The 12,108-nt window shown below is 45.4% G+C and overlaps 2 protein-coding genes across 3 annotated transcripts in view; one reads left to right on the forward strand and one right to left on the reverse strand.

The window, feature by feature from the left end:
• Positions 1–7,746, forward strand: part of ALS2CR12 (amyotrophic lateral sclerosis 2 chromosome region 12) — a 31,806-nt gene extending 24,060 nt beyond the window's left edge. Inside the window, exons 11-14 of the mRNA XM_003785036.3 lie at positions 152–214; positions 5,845–5,934; positions 6,023–6,132; positions 7,090–7,746. Coding sequence (XP_003785084.1) covers positions 152–214; positions 5,845–5,934; positions 6,023–6,132; positions 7,090–7,216 — 390 coding nt within the window. The 3' untranslated portion in view covers positions 7,217–7,746. The remainder of the gene's footprint in view (positions 1–151; positions 215–5,844; positions 5,935–6,022; positions 6,133–7,089) is intronic.
• A 3,042-nt stretch (positions 7,747–10,788) lies between these two features.
• The window catches only part of CASP8 (caspase 8), a 32,880-nt gene continuing 31,560 nt past the window's right edge, over positions 10,789–12,108 (reverse strand). For both annotated transcript variants that reach the window (XM_003785128.3, XM_023510448.1), the window contains exon 9: positions 10,789–11,110. In XM_003785128.3, the coding sequence (XP_003785176.2) occupies positions 10,975–11,110 (136 nt within the window). In that variant the 3' untranslated portion in view covers positions 10,789–10,974. The remainder of the gene's footprint in view (positions 11,111–12,108) is intronic.

A 12,108-nucleotide genomic window follows, 5' to 3' on the forward strand; every position in this document is an offset into this window, starting at 1 on the left:
CACCATAGGTGTATGCGGCTGGCGCCTTAGCTGCTTGAGCCACAGGCGCCGAGCCTATTCTGGCTTTCTTAACGCCCTACAAAAAATTCTGACACTTTAAAGAAGTGTCAGAACCTCAATGCTGACTTTTTCCAAATAAAATTGTTTTTAGGAGCTCTTGAAACAACATGACAGTGATAACTTGCAAATAGAGGAGCTGAAGAAGACCAAGACGGTGAGCTCTGTCACCCTTCCCTCGGCACTTGGTATCTTACAAACACATGCATAAAATGATAGACTCTTGGTAAAATAGAGTTATGATAATTTCCCTAAAACCAACAGAGAACGGAAGACCTAAAGCTGAATTTATTGAATTCATTAAGTCAAAAAGGGTTTTGAAACTACCCGTAAAACAGAGCCAGTAATATCTTTTTAGATCCAGATTTGAACAAATGCATGAGCAATGTACTGTGTGATCTTCAATTTTGAGTGCCTTTCATTTCTAGCAAGGTTCAAATCACAAAAGGCCTTTGAGTTATGAAATACCAGGTTCTTCCCTTGGAGCCCTGAAAAAGTATAAAACTGCCCCCTGTGGAACTCTGTCTACAAGCTCTCCTTAAAACTCTGAGTTTAGGACAGCACCTGTGGCTCAAAGGAGTAGAGCGCCGGCCCCATCTCCCAAAGTGGCGGGTTCAAACCCAGCCCCAGCCAAAAACTGCAAAAAAAAACAAAACAAATAAACAAACAAAACTCTTGCGTTTAGGTCACAAACTACAGCTTCCTCAAGGAGCTCCGTGCTTCCGGGACAAATGGTGGCACTTCCTAGGAGACAGCTGAAGAGAAGAGCTGTCAGACCCGCAAAATGACTTGTGGTTCTTCCTTCACTGGAATTTAATTTGTGTCCAGAATGACATGTTTGGGGAAAGATTACTCATTACGAAGGCATTATAAAGTGTTGATATTTAGAGCCCAGGCAGGACATCTGTCTGACGGGCAAGCAGCTTGATGTCCTACAAGCTAAAGAAATGGCCTTAGGAGCCAGCTAGACCCAGAATATCGCAGTAATTGTTTCAATGAGCCCATCTACTAATTCTGTCTGGGTCTGTTTGTATTCATTGATGTTTCTCCTCATAGCTGGTCATATTTTCTTGTTTAGTAATGTCTAGTAATTTTTTATTGGATGCCAACCATTGCAAAGTGTACCTTGTTGGGTGCTTAAAATTTTTATATTTCTTTAACTATTCCTGAGCTTTACCCTAGGAGGGAGTTACTTGGAAACAGTTCGAGCCTTTCAAGCTTTGCTTTTAAGCTCTGTTAGGCAGAATTAAAGTAGTCTTTAGAGTAGAGCTAATCTTTCCCACTATTGAGGTCATGCCCTTCTGAGTATCCAGACAATGCCCTCTGTATTGGGGTTTTATCAACAATGGCTGGTGGGACTACTGAACTATTCCCAGCTCTGTGTTGGCTCCAGGGATTGTTCCACCTGCTCCTTACTGATGGTTCTTTCCCCCAACCTGGTCTTCTCTTTCTTCCCTCCATGACTCTGCCCCAGAGGCCCGGGCCTCCTTGTTCGTTCTAATAACAGGCCAAGATGCTTCTGCCTAGGGGCAGGCTGGTCTGCATTCTCGTCTATGTTCTTGATATTCTCTCTCCCTGGAAAGCTCTTTCCCAGATATCCACATGACTAACTTCCTTTCCTCCTTCTGGTCCTTACTCAAATGCCACCTTCTCAAGAGTCCCTCTATTTAAGGGCTCAGCCCCCTGCCATGCTGCTGCTTTTTCCCTCTTTTATTTCTTTACACAGATTTATTATCTTCCACACTGATAAACTCAAGAAAGGCAAGGACGTTTTCCTGTTTTCTTTAGTATTAGTCCCCAGATCCTAGAACAGTGCCTGACATATGACAGGCATTCAGTAAATGGTAGTCAATTTTTTTTTGCAGTTTTTGGCTGGATCTGGGTTTGAACCCGCCACCTCCAGCATATGGGGCCAGTGCCCTACTCCTTTGAGCCAGAGGCGCTGCCTGGTAGTCAATTTTTTGAATGAATAAATGAGTGAAAGAATGCAGGATGACCTGGCATAGTGCTCACACAATGCGATTGCCATACATGATGGCACTGCCCCAGTTTACATGGCTCGGGAAGGGTGCTCATCGCACGGGAAGAGCTCTAGGGCTCTGAGGAGTTAAGTGGGGCTGGCACCTGGTAACAGACTCATCTAGTTCACGTTTTTTTAGCCTCTAATGCACCTCACAGATGCATCTGGCACTGACTAGGTGCTGATTATGAGTACTACAAAGGTCGTAAGTGGGGGAAAACAGAGATGTTTATGGTAAAATAGAAGCACAATTTAATTCTGCCAGAGGAAAGAACTACTACTGTAGCTGGTGGAGTGAGCGATGGACTCAGGAAGGTTTCCACACGGCCTTTCAGCTGGTTTTGACAGGTGAGGAGTATTTCTGAATCTCAGAATGTGGACAGGGCAAAGATGGTGTTCCCACCTGAGAGAAAGGATGGTGACATAATGAAAGGACCTGGTGTATGGAAAGAGCAGCAGGGCAGATTAGGAAAGGTAGCTTAGGGGCTGCAGCTAAGACGCTCTTAGTTACAATTAGAATCTCACACTCATGAGGGGCCACAGGCCCTCTCTGTGCTAGATTCACCCGGAAGGCTATGAGGCAGGAAGCACAGCCTGTGGGGGAGGGGCAGAATCAGGAGATTTCTCTTTGGTGAGAGCATCACAGGAGTTCCCAGTGGTTCAGGGCTAGTCTAATGGGGCCCGCCATGGAACAGCTTGGGGAGGATGTGGGTGCAGGAGCTATCCTGGCTTAGAAGGCTCTTGCCAAATATCTTTGTAACACTGTGATCCCCGAACATGGCGCAGCAGACCAGTACCAGTCTGAGGCCACATCAGGAGGTGAGCAGAACTTGATCTGTGTTTATAGCTGCTCCCCATTGCTTGAATCATTGCCCAAGCTCCACCTCCTCTCAGACCTCTGCTACCATCCCCAGTCTGTGGAAAAATTGTCTTCCATAAAACTGGTCCCTGGTGCCAGAAAGGTGGGGGACCACTGTCATAACAGATCCACATGCACAGCTTCCAGGTCATGCCCAGTTACAAGAGTCCCTGCCCCCGGGGAAGTCCACAGCCATCCCTGCCTACCAGGGGCTGGTGTTCCCCTCACTGCCCTCACAGTGCAGCTGCTGCTCACCAACTCCAAGCAATGGGGTCACTACTCCAAGCAATGTTGCCTACTGGCATTCCACCTTTCCATAGCTTTCCAAAACAGAACAGGAAATCAACCCAGCATCCAGTTTACCCATAGAGATGGGCAAAGAGGTCTTTTTGTTTGTTTTTTGTTTAACACTGCACCTGCAAGGCCTTCAGGGCCTTCACTAGCCCCATTCATCATCACCAGAAGTCTGCAGTCAGGGCTGGGTGGTCGGCAGTGGCTCACACCTGTAATCCCAGCACTCTGAGACGCTGAGGTGGGAGGAGTGCTTAAGTTCAGGAGTTGGAGACCAGCCTCAACAAGAGCGAGACATACCCACTTCCCCTGCCCCCATCTCTATCAAAAATAGAAAAACTAGGCTGGCATTGTGGCAGGTGCCTGTGATCCCAGATGCTCCAGGAGGCTGAGGCAAGAGGATCACTTGAGCCCGAGTTTGAGGTTGCTGGGAGGTGTGAAGCCATGGCACTCTACTTAGGGAGACAGAGTGAGACTCTGTTTCAAAAAAGAAAAAAATTCTGTAGTCAGTGGGAAGCCAGTGGAGGTTTTCGAGGCGGAGAGTGTCACTTGGGAGAAGAACTCTGGCAGCAATACAGAGGGCAGAGTCTGAAGAGGGAAAATAACAGGAGGGGGACCTGTTAGAATTGTCACCTCCCCTTTACCCTCAACCTGGCTTCTGCTTCCACTCTATCTACGGAAGCTGCTCTTGTTAAAATCACCGTAACTTTCAAGTTGCTGAATCCAGGGAACGCCTCCCCTCAGCTGACAGTGGCAGTATCGGGTGTGGCTTATCACTTTTTCCTTGAAACACCCACCTCTCTTGGATTTTATAGGCTTCAGGGGTTACCTCCTTGGCCACACTTTCTCAATATCCTTTGAGAGGTTCTCCTATCCATCTAATCCCAAGTCCTGGACCCCACTTCTTTTTTTTTTTTTTGAGTCCTGGGTAGAGCCTCACAGTGTCATAGCTCACAGAAACCTCAAACTCTTTGGCTTAAGAATCCTCCTGCCTCAGCCTCCTGAGTAGCTGGGACTACAGGCACCTGCCACAATGCCTTGCTAGTTTTTCTGTCTTTAGTAGAGGTGGGTCTGACTCTGGCTCAAGCTGGTGTCAAACTCCTGAGTTCAAGCAATCCACCCACCTCGGCGTCCCGGACAGCTAGGATTGCAGGCATGAGCCCCCGTGCCCAGCCCCCACTTCTCTTCTTCATCTCCCCTTTCTCTCTAGGTGCATTTGTTTGTCCATGTAGACAGAAAAGCCATCTCTGTGTCAACCGCTCAGGTCGATTCTCCAGCCTCCCCTCCCCTCTGAGCCTCAGGCTTGTGCATACCACCTGCTCACTTGACATTTCCATATAGGGGACTCACAGACATCTCAAAATTTACATGTGAACTCCACACTCTTGATTTTCCACCAGAGATTTGAGCCCCACATTTGTCAGTTACCTCAGCTATTCAAACCCAGACCCACAGTCATCCCTGATTTCTTCCTTCCTGTCACTCTTCCATATCTGACCCATCAGTGTCACCCTGTCCTCTACTGCATATTCCAGCTTTGTCCTCTGCACCCCCATGCTGTTGCCACCTTACCCTGGTCCATTATTCCTCGCCTGTACTACCGTTGCAGCCCCTTCGGAGCCCCCTTACTCCCCCCCCCGCCCCTCTAATCCATTCTCCACAAAGCAGTGAGGTTCGTGCAGGTACCCCTGATGGCATGCCATTGTTCCCAGGTGGCCTGGCCTCTCAGGGTCTTCTCACCTTGGCCCCCTCTCCTTCCTGCTGTCTCTATAGCAGCCTTGTCCTCTCCTTGGCCTACTCTCCTGCCCGCTGTCTCTATTCTAGCCATGCTGGTGTCCTGCAGGGCCTCAAACCTACTGAGAACTTTGCTTCTGAGCACCTTTGCACAAGCTCCTCTTCATCCTTTAGTAGTGGGTTTTTTTTTTTTAACAAATAATCTATTTTTAAAGCATGTTTAGGTTGTACAGAGAAATTGAATAGAAAGTGCAGAGTTCCCATATACTCACACACACACACACAAAGTTTCCACTATTGTCACATCTTACATTAGCGAGGTGAGGAGCCAATACTGATGCCTCGTTATTAACCACAGGTTAACAGTCTGCATGGGGTTCACTCCTTGTGCTGTCCATTCTGTGGGTTTTGCCTAATACCTCATGCCATGAACCCAGCACTACAGTATCATACAGAATAGTTTTACTGCTCTAAAAATGGCCTCTGTCTCCCATCCTTCCCTTGCTTCCTGTCCCAACTTCCTGGCAACCATTAATCATTTTAATATCTCTATAATTTTGCCTTCTCCAGGGTGTCTTTTAATTGGAATCAGTAGCAGGTATTTAATAAAGACTTGAACAGCGAGTGAATAGTGGAGAGCCATAACAACACACATGGGCTCTGGTGGGGGCCGGCTCGGCGGAGTGACAGTGAGGCTCAAGAGAAGGGTCCAGTGGGGGAGACGGAGAGGGCGTAGAACTAACAGGGCGTGGGGACTGACCGGCTTCCAGTGGACAGGAGGAAGTAGCTAAAGTTGCTGCTTTGCATTCTAGCCCGGGCGCCCTGGAGAAGACGTTAAATAGGTAGACCTCGGAATGGTGTCTTGAAACAATTTCTTACACAGGTCATAGAGGAAGAGTTGCATGCACAAGCTCTTATCCTAGAGTCACTCAACACAAACCTCTACCACGTCCATCTGGAACTCCAGAGAGAGGTGAGTCCTGGCTGGAGTGGGCATGGGGGTAGCTCTGCCCTGGATGTTTGAGTTTGAGCAGACAGCTATTAAATGTTTTATCTTTCAGAAAGCTTCAGTGGGAAATCTGGAGAAAATGTTCCAGACCAAGCTTGCTGAAGCTGAGGAAAAGTATAAGTCCACCATACAGACGCTGACAGAAGAAAACAACTATCTAAGGTGTGGATGCTGCCGCTCAGAAAGCTGTGGCTAAGTTCTCCTGAGGAGTGGGAGGCGTGGGAGTGAGGAGGAGGTTGGAAGATGGCAGAGGCTCCCTGGTGATGTCAGGCACAGGCGCTTCCCAGAGGAGGGTATGTCACTCTGAATCTGGGCAGAGACAGTTTTCAGAGGCCAGACAGTTCATTCGAAGTAGAGCTGGGATGTGTCTAGACTTCTGTCCCTTACCTGTTTCTCTGTTTATATGCAAATGACACAGGAAATTTATCTGCCAGTTTCTGAGTTTATTCAGTTCTATGACTGAAGGTCGTTTTTAAATCCTGAGTTCAGATATTTACCCTTAGGTGCAGGTTCTGGTTTCTGTGGAAACCAAGTGCAAGGCCAGGCGTGGTGGCTCACATTTGTAAACCCAGCACTCTGGGATGCCGAGCTGGGCGGATTGCCTGAGCTCATGAGTTCAAGACCAACCTGAGCTACAATGAGACCCCATCTCTAAAAATAGCTAGGTATTGTGGCAGGTGCCCATAGTCCCATCTACTCAGGAGGCTGAGGCAAAAGAATCGTTTGAACCCAAGAGTTTGAGGTTGTTGTGAGCTATGACACCAGGGCACTCTACCAGGGGTGACAAAGTGAGCCTCTGTCGCCAAAAAAAGAAACCAGTTGCAGATCAGAAATTATACCCTTACCTGAAGATGCTTCTTAAATCACTAAAATAAATTTTGGTCTATATTTTAATAAAGGAAAGTTGTTCATTGCACAAAACTTTAGTAGAAAGTTCTTCATATGGGAATTTGGTCACCCAAATACCACGTCTCACTATATTCTAAACCACTGCAAGTGATGAGTGAGACTACCTCTAATAAAGGAATAAAACCATATTTCTCCCCCACCACCCAAACTTCCTAAGCCCTTTCTACCTTTTGAGTCTATAGTGATACATATTCTTCTTTCCTTTTATAGGCAAAAGTTAACTGCCAAGGAGGAAGAAATGTCTGACGCACTACTCCCTGGGAACGTGGGCTCTAGTACCACTTACGAGTATTCTGACATCTTAGAAGATGGTAACAACAAAAAAGAAGACTCATAAACAAAAAGTTACTCTCTGTAGCTGATGATGGGCACACCATCCTTAGGCCTAAGGAACTCCTGTGAGGCCTTCCTGAGAAATGTATAATGTTCTTAGGTTGCTCCGACTCTATTGTCTTTTCACAATTTGCTTTCTTCTGAGTGGTTGGAATGTTTGAGTTCCATCTCATTTGCACAATTTATCATGACTCTTCACTGCAAGGTAATGTTCTCTGTACCTGGAGCTGAGCTCTCTGTCCGCTTTGTATCATTTTTCCCCCCATCTTTTCTTATGTCATTAGAAAGGGACTGATTTGATGGCCTTCTTCCTAATGAACATTGACTATATTTGGGGGGTGTACCATTTGTCCTCTGAGGAGTTTAGCTAGCCAAAAATGATAATTTATTGATTTGGTTCAGAAATCCTTTTCTGTTAAACACATAACCCTTCCCTTGATTTAGGAAGAATTTCTGATGATTCTTGCCCCCTTCTTCATAGCATCACCAGAATTCAAATGCCCATGAGGAGGGCAATACGTGAAGTGGGCTGAGCTTGAGAAATAATCCTGCAGGGAGGAGCTGGGTTGGGGTTGGGGTTGGGGCTTGGACAGGGTTGGGGAGGAATGGGAGTGGGGCTTGCTGAGCGTCAGAGGGTGTGCCCTGTCTGAAGGGGATACTCCTTGGCTCACAAGAGTATGGAGTCAATGTTGTTAAATATCCTGATTTATTAAAAGAAGTCATTCTATTTTTTTATTTGATAGCTCCCAATTTTTAAATGTTGACAACAAATTTTAAAAATACAGCTGTGTGAGTCAGTATTGGATGGCTCAAGTGAAACCTGCCTGCAATGCAAATGTCTTCCACCTGTGGGGTGCCATTGACAAAAACCCAAAAACTAATCAAACATAGACACAAAAAATATTCAAGGAATAGTAAAATAAGATTATGTTAGGGGCCCAAGCGTGGTGGCTCATGCTTGTAATTCTAGCACTCTGTGAGGCCAAAGCAGGTGGATCTCCTGAGCTCAGGAATTCAAGACCTGTCACAAACCAGCGCAGGGAAGGGGAGCAAACCAGAGTGGAATTGGTGGGGACTGAGAAAAATATGGCACAAGAGAAGACACAGAGACAAAAGATGAGGTCGGAAGGTCTGACTGAGCTGATGGCTGCAGCCAGCACCAAAGCACAAAATCAGCTTTATTTTTTTTACAATTAATTATTTTTTATTAAATCTAAGGTGGCCAGACATCCTGTTTTTGGCGGGACAGTCCCAATTTTTAACAATTTGTCCAGCATCCTGCAGCATTTTTAAAAAGTCCCGATTTTTGGAAAGAATGCACGACAAGTTAGGGAACAGCAGGAGAATGGGAAGGGAATATACGGGTTTCAGCTGCTGAAAAGGTTAATGTAACTCCAATTGGAAATGAAAAGGCTAATGTAAACTCTCTACTCCCCTCCTGGGCAAGGTATCAGAAGGAGACTGGCTCTCTCCCTTGCTTCTAAGCAAGGACAATTAACTTAGAAGGAGCCAAAGTGTCTGGAACAAACAAGTAGCCCCCGCCCCGCCCCCCACCCCAGAGTAAGGTGACCAGATGTCCTGCTTTTGGCAGGACAGTCCTGATTTTTAACAATTTGTCCTGCATCCTGTGGTGTTTTTAAAAAGCCCCAATTTTTGGAAAGAACACACGACAAGCTAGGGAACACAGGAGAACAGGAAAGGAATATACGGTTTTCGACTGCCATGTGGCTATTTTGCCAGGACATGCGTCATATTATTTTTGTTAATTTTATAATGTTAAACTTTAATAATAACAAATACTTGTTGAAAACTGATGATCGAGAACTGCTTATCAAAGTTTGCATTGTTGTCATCCCCCCACCAATCTGGTCACCTTAATTAAATCCTAACTTTGTACATTGATGCATTTATGGGGTTCAGGGTACTGCTTTGATATACAATGTGAAATGTCTACATTGAACCAGTAACACATCCTTTACAATTACACTCTTTTCTTATCTGTACAGGATTGCCTAGAAGGAAGTAGCATAAACTAAAGGCATATTTTTGGTCTTACAGCATGACTGGAAAATGTAAAAGACTTGAGTTAAGACAAATCATCTTGTTAATGGTTACTCATCTTCGTTAACATATGACAAGAAGCAAGCAGGGAAAGATCATAAAGATCTTTGCGTAATTCTTGAAAATTAACTAGACAAAGAAAGAACTATGTGACTTCTGGTAGAGGGAGCATGAAAAAAGGAATATGATTGTTTCTTTTTTTTTTTTGAGACAGAGCCTCAAGCTGTCCCCCAGGGTAGAGTGCTATGGCTTCACTGCTCACAGCAACCTCCAACTCCTGGGCTCAAGCGAGTCTCCTGCCTCCACCTCCCAAGTAGCTGGGACCACAGGTGCCCGCCACAACGCCTGGCTATTTTTTGGTTGCAGCCATTATTGTTGTTTGGCGGGTCTGGGCTGGATTCGAACCTGCCACCTTAGGCGCCAAGCCAATATGGTTGTTTCTGACAGAACAGAGAAGAAATAGTTGGGGGTTCAATCCCTGAATGTTCCCCAGGCTATGGGGGCCTTGCTGCCTCACAGCCTGCTGTCCACAGAGACTTATCTGAGCAAGAGTGAGACCCTGTCTCTAAAAATAGCCAGGGACTGTGGTTGGCACTGAGGCAAGAAAGTAAAAGCCGAACTAAAAGAATCTGTCCTAGCTGCCCTGTGTAGGCCTCAGCCGAGCTGCAGGCGTTTCTGTTGTCTGTACGTTTCTTCCTTGACATATGCAGGGTCTAGATTGTAACCTAGTAACTCTCCTGGACTTCCATTGCCTTTGAGAGCAGGTGATCGAACCGGTCTTAAGAACATGGGCGAATCTGACCTTCTCCCTTGAGCCCGGGACCTTGAGGATGATATCATGTTATCTTTCCTTTTATAGGCAAAAGATAACTGCCAAGAAGGAAAGAAATGTATGACACACTACTCCCTGGGAACATGGCCTCTAGTATAGGGTGACCAGACATCCTGCTTTTTAACAATTTGTCCCACATCCTGTGGTGTTTTTAAAAAGTCCCAATTTTTGGAAAGTGTTAGGTCTGAAAAATTATTCTCCCAAATAGCCCAAACAGACGAATCCGAGACACGCTCCGATGTAAAAAGCACAAGATGAGTTTATTCAGTTACCCCCTGGCTGGAATAAACCCGCTTCCTCTAATCAACTGGTGCCTGGAGTCTTCTGTCTGCATCGGTTTCCTACTACAGCACCTATAGTCTCAGCTACTTGGGAGGCTGAGGTAAGCGGGTAGCTTGAGCCAACTTGAGCTCAAGTTATAGTTGAACCCTTCACCCAGGGTGTGTCCTGTACACTATAACAATTCCTAAAATATGTAGAATAAACCAAGCACACAAAGAACAAATGCAAATGCATGAAAGGAACAAAGAGCACCACTTGCAAAAAGCAAATATATTTTCTGCAATAGCATACTGTATATATTATGATGGCAATTATAGAAAAAGCCAGAAAAAGTTTGGGGACAGATTATTTAAATTTTTTGGTTTTTTAAAAGATTATAATTAATATATCCAATTATTAATTTAGAAAATTTTCATGTAGTGTGGAAATTAGTTTAAGTTAATATATTAACTTTTCTTCTATCAAAGTGCAAGATATCAATAAAGATAGTGTTACACAGTATAGTTTAAGTTAATATATTAACTTTTTCCTTATTAAAAAAGTGCTAATATCAATAGAGGTAGTATTATACATCCAAGCAGCACAGATCAGAGAAGGGGGAAAAATAGCTTTTTCCGGAGCGTGAAAGTGGGCTGTGGCATCTGCTTCCCCAGGCGTTTTCTGTCATCCTTGCTGCTCACTTCATAGTTGACTTCTGTCAGGATGGTGAGAATATCATCACCTCTGAAAAACATCATGTAACACTGTGACCATCCAGGAGGGAAAAACAACTGATGAGCTGACTCCTCTGCTCTGCTCAGTGACAGTTCTGTCATTTCTGTCACTCCTTCTCCCAAAACATCAGTCATTTGGACCATAAGTTGCTAAGCCAAGACCTACCCCAGGTTTCTGATGAATTAGTTTTCCCAAGCACTTCGTAAGTTGCCTTTGGTTTGTGCGGGATCCTGTTGACCATCGTAACCTCACTGGCAATGCTAAGTTTGGTTTCTTTCCCTCTCAACATGTGTGTATGTCCCACTGTTCTATGTCCTATGTCACTTGGCCCCTACAAATTGACATTGCTTCTGTGGATTTAGCTATTTATTATTTACTTATTTATTGAGATAGTCTCACACTATTGCTCCAGGCTAGAGTGCTATGAATTCCTAACTCACAGCAACCTTAAACTCTTGGCCTCAAGTGATCCTTTTGCCTTAGCTTCCAAGTAGCTGGGACTACAGGCACCCACCACAAGGCTCAGCTAATTTCTCTATTTTTAATAGAGAGGGGTCTCACTCTTAGGCTGGTCTCAAACTCCTGAGCTCAAGCAGTCCACTGGCCTCCCAGAATGCTAGGAATACAGGCATGAGCCACCTCACCTGGCCTGTGGATTTATCTTTGATGCAAGTAAGCTTTCACTAAGTGAAGGCTGAATGCCTCCCGAAGCTCCCTCCACTTTCTTCTCACCAAGGACTCCTACCATTTCTGTTGGGCCACCTTTTCATCTACCTAGCTAGCAGCCAGCACCCCAAACCTGACAGGATTCACGGTTCTAGTTACAAAATGAAAACATCCCATTGAAGTTATGGTTCCCTCTTACATAGGGTGGACATAGAGTTTGTGTACAATTTAAAATAGTTTAACAGGCTTGGCACCTATAGCTCAACTGGCTAAGGCGCCAGCCACGTACACCTAAGGTGGCAGGTTCGAGTCCCCAGCCCGGACCCGCCAAACAACAATGA

This window comes from Otolemur garnettii, unplaced genomic scaffold (genome assembly GCF_000181295.1).
Source record: "Otolemur garnettii isolate 467f Iridium unplaced genomic scaffold, OtoGar3 scaffold00013, whole genome shotgun sequence".
Taxonomy (NCBI): Eukaryota; Metazoa; Chordata; class Mammalia; order Primates; family Galagidae; genus Otolemur; species Otolemur garnettii.